Source organism: Etheostoma cragini, chromosome 7 (genome assembly GCF_013103735.1).
Source record: "Etheostoma cragini isolate CJK2018 chromosome 7, CSU_Ecrag_1.0, whole genome shotgun sequence".
NCBI lineage: Eukaryota > Metazoa > Chordata > Actinopteri > Perciformes > Percidae > Etheostoma > Etheostoma cragini.
This window is the reverse complement of record NC_048413.1, coordinates 13060026-13070219: the sequence shown is the minus strand read 5'-3', so window position 1 is coordinate 13070219 and position 10194 is coordinate 13060026. Positions and strand designations below refer to the sequence as shown.

General features: G+C 41.1%; 1 protein-coding gene across 7 annotated transcripts in view; it reads right to left on the bottom strand.

The window, feature by feature from the left end:
* The window catches only part of LOC117947513 (ERC protein 2), a 142014-nt gene that overhangs the window by 30364 nt on the left and 101456 nt on the right, over positions 1-10194 (bottom strand). For all 7 annotated transcript variants that reach the window (XM_034876496.1, XM_034876500.1, XM_034876502.1 and 4 more), the window contains 2 exons: positions 7823-7984; positions 4175-4240 (listed from right to left, as the gene is read on the bottom strand). In XM_034876496.1, the coding sequence (XP_034732387.1) occupies positions 4214-4240; positions 7823-7984 (189 nt within the window). In that variant the 3' untranslated portion in view covers positions 4175-4213. The remainder of the gene's footprint in view (positions 1-4174; positions 4241-7822; positions 7985-10194) is intronic.

The following is a 10194-nucleotide window of genomic DNA, read 5'->3' as shown; positions in this document are numbered from 1 at the left end:
CTTCAGGAGGGCTTTTTGGAAAATAATTCAGGTGTTGTGTCAGGAAGGACTGAAACAGACACAACAAACTCAGATGTTGATTTTCAGGTGTTGGTGAGATATCGACTTCTCTCCACTCATGTTTAATCTGGTGAAACAACCTTTGACCGCACAGACTAATAACGCTGACAGCTGGCTGAGGGATGGCCTCGGTCAGACGCCTCTGCTGCCCTGCGAGCTGTGGTTCACTGGTCACCAAAGAAACACTGCACAGCATGGCTACACACGTGTGAGATGCATTCCCAAACATTCACGCACACGCACGCACACACACACACACCAACACACTGTTGATACCAATGCACAATGAGGAAATAAGATCTTCACTCCTGAGTGTCTAAAAATTCAAAAGTGAAACCAACATACTTATTAATTTACATTTACTAAGTTGGGGGGCCCAGATAGCTCAGTTGGTAGAGGGGACGCCCGTGTATAGAAGTGTAGTCCTTGATGCGGTGGGCCCGTCTTGACTCTGACTTGCAGCCCTTTGTTGCATGTGATTCCCCCCTCTATCTCCCCTTTCATGTCTTCATCTGTCCCCTCAAATTAAAGGCCTAAAAATGCCTAAAAATAATCTTTAAAAAAATGATTAATAAAAAAACACTTACTAAGTTGTGTTGATTACATGGGGCAGATATTTCTTCAGGCATTTGTAAAAAATATGTACCTTCAGCTTTTAATTATTAATGTGTAGGATAATAGTTGGAGTTGGAGATCCATGGGTTATAGTGCAGAAAACGTGGCACGGCCGGTTCTACCATTTTAAATGATGCATGCAGACTTTTCTTTCAAAGCAAAATCTTTAATCAAACGTTATGTCATTAAGTTAAAAGGAATATGAACAAGGAGACATTAAAAGCCAGACACATCTGAGCTGTAAACTACTATCATCATAATTATGAACTTGTAGACACAGTCAATATGGACATGCTTTTATTTTCCAATTTCAATTCCATTCAATGTAAGAGTGTTTGTGATGCTTCACAAGATATGAGAACACAAAGAAGAGTAATCTTAACTTCTGAGGAACCGATCATAAAGCACCAACATCAGGATCACTACACCTAACAGTTTTATTGACCTTTACTATTAGTAACCAGGGAGAGCACATGCCACAGGTCTCTTAATTAATTAATCAATAAACAAGATGTTACTCTGTAGCAACAATAAATAGCATCCTCACTGTCAACAATTTGACTACAGTATGAATAAAATCCGATATGCTGCCCATACACCACATAAACTTAAATTACTGGAACAGTTTTGCTTTGTTAGTGTCTTTACTCTTGCATAGAGTGCGTTGTTTTACTTACCTAGCTCTGTATGTTTTTGATTTACATCTGGTTCAACTCCAAGATAATGAATTCAGTTAACTCGACTCAACTAACTTAACAAACAACAACAAACACAAATACAAGTTTTAGAAAATCCAGAAATCCAAATGAAGTCTTAATAGCTCAAAGGCTTGCAAGGTTGCTGTTGATTGGGTTCATGAGACAAGCACAAATATGACACAAATTGAATTTTAGAACAATAAATGGGATTGAGAATCTGCTGGACAATTTCAGATTTCCACTGAACTTAGACTCCTTTTTCTGGACTTGTTTAAAGCCACGCATACACAAGAGTGGGATACGTACTGGCGTACACAATGTAGACACAAAACATTGTGTGCAAACACAGCATGGGCAAATGAAAGTCATCTTCTTGACTTGTTTTAACCTGAACAAGGCCTCACTCCTTCCTGCTTGCACACACACACACACACACACACACACACACACACACACACACACACACACACACACACACACACACACACACACACACACACACACACAAACATATTTCTGTCCCCACTTGGAAAGCCTCTCAGCTTCTTTTCGCTTCATTCAGTACAAATAACTTCACGGTGGGATAAAAGCATAATGTTTCCAGAAAACCTCTTGCCCCCACTTTGCTTCACTCTTATGGCCCCATATTCTCCTTCACTTTTTCCTCCAACCCCCTTCTCTTGTGCTGTCCAAAATGCCATTCTTATTTCATTAGAGGGGGGTCTGGGAGGCCAAGAAGGTAAACAAAACCTCTGTAATCAACAGCAGGACATACACAACCACAACGAGCCAATCAGAGCCCTGTGTCCTTTTAAAAAGAACCATGACTAACCAGTACAAATACACACCTGGTAGCTCAGAACTTGAACTTGCCAACTGGAACTCAGCACTTAGGTTTGTGTGTAATCCAAATGTAGCCTAACACTGGGAGTCAAGGTTACCCATAAGGAACATTAATCAAAGCATGAATATCGCAAAGATACCGATACACCCACATACACACAGATCCCCAGCTATTTGTCTATCGGTGCTGTCATCTCTTTTTGCTCATATTAGGGAGGGCTCACTCAGGGACAGGATATGGGGATTAGGTCTGGCCTTATTGCACTGTAGCTACACACCGCTAAATGGCTCCCATCTGTTCTTCCATTGAGAATGGCTAATAAAACGTTAGCTGCGTTTGTATTGTGTGCTGCCAGAATAACAGCAGTGGATAGATGAGCAGCACTGATATGGCTAGCCACAACACCATTCTGTGCTAAAGGCTAATGTGCCTGGCTTATTCTATTAGAATGGGATAAGAAGCACTAATACACACATACATACACACACACGTGCATACACACACCATCACGATATCTGATTTGGAGACACCAAAGCAGTAGGCTAGTCCCAGGTCCACCTCCAGGTTTATCTTGAAGGGATATACATTAGAGCAGGGCAAGCTGAAATCTGGGGAAAGGTGAAAAGAATAGGAGTGATGGAAAAAGATGGAGAGATGGAAAGAGAGAGAAAAAGGGGGCAGTGTGGTCTGTTTCACTACGGTGAATCCTGACACTACTGCATTCTCGGCACACATGGACTGGATTATAGGCTATGTGGGCTGCTCCGGCACTGTATAGCTCAGCAAAGCTCTCTTGCACACACATACACATACTTGCAAATGCACACACAAACATCATAGCTAAACACACCAAAACGATGCACTGCAGGAGCATAAACCATTTGCTCACACACAAGCTATAGAACTCTTAATCCCAAAAGCAGCACTAGGGCAAAGTGCACAACTACTAAGTCATTGAGGTTAGAGACAGAATCTGCTTGTGATGGTCCACCTGTGGATTACTGGGGGGGAAAAAGAGATGCACTGGAAACTATGAGTATCCCATGCTGCCTGGTTTTCTCTCTCGTTCCCACATGAGTACACAAGCACCCTTCTCTTTTCCCTCTCTTGTCTTTGTCTCTCTTTTTTTATCTCTCACATGTACATTTATGAAACTCTGTTTTTTGCTGGCTCTCTTTGTCTCAACCACACATGCTTACTCCAAGCAAACCATCACCCACCCTGCACATACTTCTTTCAGCATGTCTGCGTTAAAAAGCATCCTGAGTCTATGGGGGTCTTAGATATAACCCCCCCCCCCCTAAACAGGAATTATCCTTTATGACTCTGCATTCTTCATTTTATGTTTTTTCAGCTAGCAGTCTAAAAAAAAGGCCTCATGACTGTTCTGTGTTGTATTACAATTAACTACCCCACACACTGGCACACAACAGGGTGGGGTAGCCCGGTAAAACTTTACTACGATTAAAAAAAGTAAGGCGGGGGGAGACAGACTTGTCCATCTCTGGTTTTTCTCACTGTGTCGTTTTTATCACCTATGGGCCCTGGTACGCTTTCTTTAGGCAGCCGCGTGTACTTGTCTAATACCACACAGTTACCTATATAGAGACAGAGCGCACACACATAGCATGCGGCACAACCAGAGCACTTCATAGAAATGCAGCCATAAACCTCTGAATCAACTGAGGTTCTTTAGTCCAATGAAATTCAAAAGCAATGGGAAAAGGAGCCGGGTTCTATTACACTCTCTTCTGTCAGAGTTGGGTAATGCTGTGGTTATTGTGGTGCAATCAATGTTCCCGGCTAATGGTTACTTGAGCCCACTGAAGAAGCCTTTTGTGTAGAAGATCATTAAAATATCTGGAGCAGATATACAGTACTACACCCTTGCAAGGAATACATTATTTCTAAAATTTGTAGAAAAGAATGTAACAATAGCTGTGCAAAAGAAACTCACTGTGGACAAATGGATGCAGGGTTTCCATGGCGATGTTCATCATGCCCATATTCCCTCTTCATCATCCTGTGATTAAAAAAAACATATAAAAAGTCATCATCATCAAAATCGTTTCAGTACATAATGTCAAAAAGCCTCCAATGGAGATGTGTGTGGCTGAAACAGGCGTCCTTTTACACCAGATCATTTACTGTACAAACTGTGACCCAGTGGTTATGTATTTACAAGTAGAGTCTCATTGTCTAATGGTATGGTCCTCCAAACCTCTTGTGGCATTTAATCAAAACAATCCTGTTCACGTTCCTTATTCAGAAAAGCTGTGTATGATATCATAAAATGTTTTCCTCTGTGTGATTGTTAAAAACCAATAACTAAACACACAAGGGGTTTCATTGGAGCTGAAACTGTGCAGACAAGAGCCCTGCTAACAGGAAGGCTAATTCATTCAGACACTAACGTTACAATGGTTAGCATGAGCTGGCAGCTTACTGTAGCCAAGCTCATGCCTGCATAATGCTAAACTAGGCTACGGCAAGTCTAAGCTACACAAGTGCAATATAAAACAAGGGCCTTGGCTGCAGTCCACAGCGGCTTTGGTTGGATTGAGTGGTTGTGACAAGCTTGGTAAACTCAGTAGGCTACACCTAAACAGCTAAGCTATAAATATAATGGCCTTTCAATGGAACATGCTAGATGCTAAATGCTAAAATGCAGTGAATGGTTGACAGGCCCTGTAAACAGAGCCAGACCTACAGTATAACCACTCATTCTGCCAGGTTAAACACACACACACACACACACACACACAGCCACACAGCCACATAGACGCACACAAAAACAGGCTAAATACCATGTGCTTCTTCTCATAAACCTAAAGCAGGCAGCATGTTAAGGCTTAAAAAAAGAGCAACAACCTAAAAGAAAAGGTTGTATAATTCTTCCTCTGATAAACTAACTTTATGGCTGTTTTCTATTTCCTTACGAGGCTGCTGCCAAGTATCTGGCAGTGGTGCTGGCATGGTTAAATGAGAACAACATGAACTCAACATGCCCATCAAACTGCACACACTCCATGCTAAGACACAGACCTGGGGTTCATCTCAAGAGGCTGAATCCGCTTCCTGTGCTTGTCTACTCTGATTAGATGTCACCTGTCCTCAGACAAAGTCCATCACAGATTTAGCAAAGGACAGGGAGTATAGTTAGAGGATTGGGATGGACCCACTAACCATAGCAATAAGCTTTGAATGACATGCGGTTTGGCTTCTTGTAAAAAAGTGTGTTCTTGTGTCCGCTATTCCAGTGCATGCATTTGTGCTTATTTGCCAGTTGAGTGTGCATGTAGTGTGTATGTGTCTGAGTTTGAGCAATTGCAAATGCAAAAAAGAAAATGCATGTGTGGTCACTATTATGTTATTCATGGCACTGGCTGTATCTTGGAAAGGCATTGTGGTCTCCAGGGTGAGCGTGCAGACCCTCTTCATCATCATTATCATTATCATCATCAATCATCCTTTGAGTGGTGTTCCTGGACCAGGCAATGCACTGAACCACTGGCCTTGCCGCGTTTCGATGTTGCATTTAAAATGGGAAAGATGGAGGGAGAAAGGACTGAAGGAAAGAATGAAGGAGACAGGCAGACATGGAGAGAAAGAATGTGGGCAGTTAAGAAAAATAAAGTAAAAGGCAAAACATTAGAGGTGTGATTAAAAGAAAAGAGTGAAAAAAGCACAGTGTAAAAATGGAGAAAGGAAGAGAAATGGTAGATAAATAAGAGAGATAAAGAAAAAAGTGTATAACAAAAACAAATAGAGTAATTAATCACATTTGAAAGAGGGAGATTAAAGGAGTTCTGTGTTTGAAAGGAAAACAGTCTTACCTCAGGGAGGTGACACACACACACACACACACACACACACACACGCACACACACACACACACACACACACACACACATATTGGAGGCCTTACCCTGACCTCTGCTGAATTTCCCCATGAGGTCAAAGATCAGATATGAGGAAAAGCCAAGAGGTGAGGGGCTGACCTCTGTCAACAGGGTCTGTTGTTTTTGAAGCGTGTGTGCTTGACACAAGAGGGAGAACGACAGACAAACAACTCAACTAAATAATAATGAGTTTGGCTGCAGCTTTTGGACAGAAAGGGATCATGACATCTAGATACACATCTTTGATTTTGACATTTGGCTCCTATGTAATACATGACTTGGTTAAATTTACGCAATTTGCTAATTTACACATTTGTTGGCATTTTTCTTCATCTAACCTACGTTCGATGTATTTCTAATGTTGCCCAATTTTGAAATCAAATTGAATTTTATTTTCCCCAAATGTTGCATGCAAAGTGGATGTCCAACAGTTCCCTTTTATATACAAATTCAAGCTTAATAGAAAGTATGATTTAGCCAATTGGCCCAGATTCATGAGTTATTGTGTTATTCCCTACATTCTTAACACAATATGCCACAAAAATCTTCTAAATTAGATGTAGATTAATTCTGTAGTTGAAAAGGATGCAAATGTTCACATAAATATAGCCTACTGTGTGATACTCTGAGTGAAAAGTGTGCATATGGATGTCAATCAACCCCAGACCCTCACATTTTTTAAGGAATTGAAAAAAAAAAAGATTTTTCCACAGAAGTAAAGGGCTAAAAGAATATTAAAACCAGCTATCATGTCCTCTCACATTTGGCCGAGGTATGTGCGCGATTGTGTGCTTGAATGTATGTGCGTGTGTTATGGGGAGGTGTTACGAAAAGGGGATCCCCGGTGCATGTTTGACTCCTATTTAGACAGCAGTTTCAAAAACATTTATGAAGTATAGAAGCATGTAATAGTGCATATCAGATAGAACAGATATGGGGAATGTATACTTAGGTGGAAATCCCCAGGTAGTCCGCTTACATCCCCAAACACACACGCACACGCACACGCACACGCACACACACACACACACACACACACACACAAACATACATATACACACTTAGTTTGGAATCCCCCAATCACAACCCTGTTGACAACAATAGAGCTGTAGTGAGTTTATATTGCATTCAAATAACCAGAAGCTCTTATCAGGTAATGGAAAGACAGTGAAATCATCTGTCTTCCTTTGAAGATTGTGCACACATACAGGCATGCACGCACCTACAATATCTATGCACACTTGAAATCAAACATTTTGTGCTGATTACTAGAGTTGGTTCTTCTGCCTCTACACAGACACGTTAACTTCACTTTACGTCTGGAAATGATACTGAGACAGAGAGAAGGAGCTTGTATGAGAGATGAATGATACATAAACTAATCTCACTCACAAATCGATCAAAAACACTCACTTGGCAGCTTTTGCCTTCAGGCCTCTTATCTTAATGAAATGAATAACTGACTTGGCAGGGAGTAATGGGATTGAGGGTGAAGAGACAAAAGAAAAGAGAGAGGGGAAATTTAATGCTGGAGAGTCCAACCACAACTGACTGGTAGTAAAGATGACAAATATAAAATTGCACCAACATTAAAAGAATGAAGATGAGAGCCCACAATATGTCAATTTGTGCAAACAAGTTCAAACTGTGTGGGTGGTGGTATGTGAGAGTGTGTTTCTGTGTGTGTGGACATTTATATTGACCTGGTCCTTAGGGGGTCGGTGGTTGGCATGGGGGGGCCCTCTTGGCAGGCTTCGGTGATGCACGTTTGCTGGATGCAAATGGTGAGAATGGTGAGAATGATGTTGCGGGTGGATGTGATCTTCCTCGTAATTATCCGCTATCAGCTTCATTCTGCTCTGAGTCTGCCAAAAAAAAGAGATAATCAAGAAAATTTATAATGCATAATTATAACGCGTACACAAGGCCATTCATTTCTGCAACACTGCTGATTTGTTTTTTTAAAATGTTCTCGGGGTCTTAGAATGATTAGGCTGAGGGATTCTTGGATGAGGGGAAAGCCTGTTGAAAGCCATGAAAGACGATAAAAACAGTACCGCTAACAACACTTGACAGGTCATAAAATGACTGAGTCGGAGTGCCTGATGAAAGTATTGCAAGTCTGTCAAATGTCATTCATATTGCAGATTATCATTTAATTGGATTAGACAAATCACAGTAAGAACAGTTAGTGAGTGTTTCATGTAGCCTCAGGCCATAGGCGTACTGGCCCGGGTGAAGCAACGTCATTTTAGATGATTGATTGAAATTGTTCTTAAATATGTATCTTTCTGCGTGTCTGTAAATGGGTAAGCAAGGCTATGTGTCTTTTGTTTGTGTCTGTGCATCTGTGTGTATTTGTGTGAGTGTTTGTAGAAGAGACTGTCAACTTGCCAACATCACTGCTTTGGAAAGAGATAACAGCCTAGGCTGACTAACGTTAACAATTAGCCTAACTTCATTGAGGCCAGCTGTCTTGGAGATAGACAGAGACAGAGTGGGTGTAGATATATTGACAGGCTCAGATTTATTCCACTTAACTGCAGATACTTCCCCAGAGGTCAGACAGGACTAAAGCGGGAAGGGGGATTGTGGGATAAAGATGATTAAAAGAAAAGACATGCACACATCTCGGAAAATGTTGTGGCTTTCCATGTTCCTTGTTCAGCCGGATGAGACAAAAAGCCAGAGTCAGCTGGGAAGATAGGAAGGGAGATGTTATAGGTGTAGGAGTATACAGCAGCCTGGGGACATTGCTGATGAGATAAGGAGCTGAAGCCTAATGACTGAGGAAACAAGCCAGTCAGGATCACAGGGGAGGATGTGGCTAGTATTAAAGAGGTTAGCAATTAGCTTAAATTGAAGAAGAGCTGCTTAGATAAGGCGAGAACACGGACACAGGGGTGAGAGGGAAAGAGAGAGACAGAGATAAACATGAAGAGGGAGGGATGGAGGAGGGTTCAGACAGACACCAGACCAGTGGTTAAAGCAGTTAAAGGCTAGGTTGAGGTGTATGGCCGTCCAGGACCTCAGGTGTTGACACTAGCAGGTGTGACTGGGTGGGGCTGGGCTCAATGCAACAGTTACAAAAGCTGACACCTGTTATTAGGCAGGGACAATGACTATCATATCCCTTGCAGCTGATGTAACTACTCTGTACTGCTACAGTACACAGTGTATGCTCTAGTCTTCCACCCAGACTGTTCAACAATGCTTAACCCTCATGTTGTCCTTGGGTCAAATTGACCGATTTTCCAATATCAATGTTCTTTTTAACTCACTTTGGCAAGTACAAATCTCTACTTTTAAATTTTGGGGTCTCTTATTGAAATTCTATAGGATTTGAAAAAACAATTGAAACGGTTTTGAAACAGTATTGAGTAAAAGTTGACATATTGTAGTCTGTGATTATCCATCAACATACATTCCTTTCATTTTAGTCTAAACAATTCCTAATTTCTGCTTTTCTAACTCAACCTATCCCCAACATAAGGGATAGGTTCCTATAAATGAGGTTTATTGACCATATGTTAACTGTAAAACTTAAGTGAAACAAAAAAGTTAAAAACATTGATAAAAAACGTTGATTTTTTTTGCACAAGGGTTAATAATGCTGTTTGATTCTAATAGAGAAATATGTTTAACTAATTTTTAACCTTTAAGCATGTGTGTGTTTAGTCCTTGCTGCTAATCTAATAAGAACTGTATTACTTGATTATGTTCTGTATGGGATCGAACCACCAACATTCCGATTGGTAGGCATCATCCCCCCACCACATGTTGATATTTCATGGCATGAGACAAAAACACAAATGAATGAAGTGATGAATTGCTTCTGGAATAATCTGACAGTGTGGTCAGGACAGTCCACATGTGGCTATCCAGTTTATTCACACACACACACACACACACACACACACACACACACACACACACACACACACACACACACACACACACACAGACACACACTTCTTACATCCGTATTTCGGTATGCATGTGCGAAGAAGGTGTGTGCATATAAAATGCCCATGTGGTGGAATGTGTGTGTTTTAATTAGTGTTAATTAGGGGCT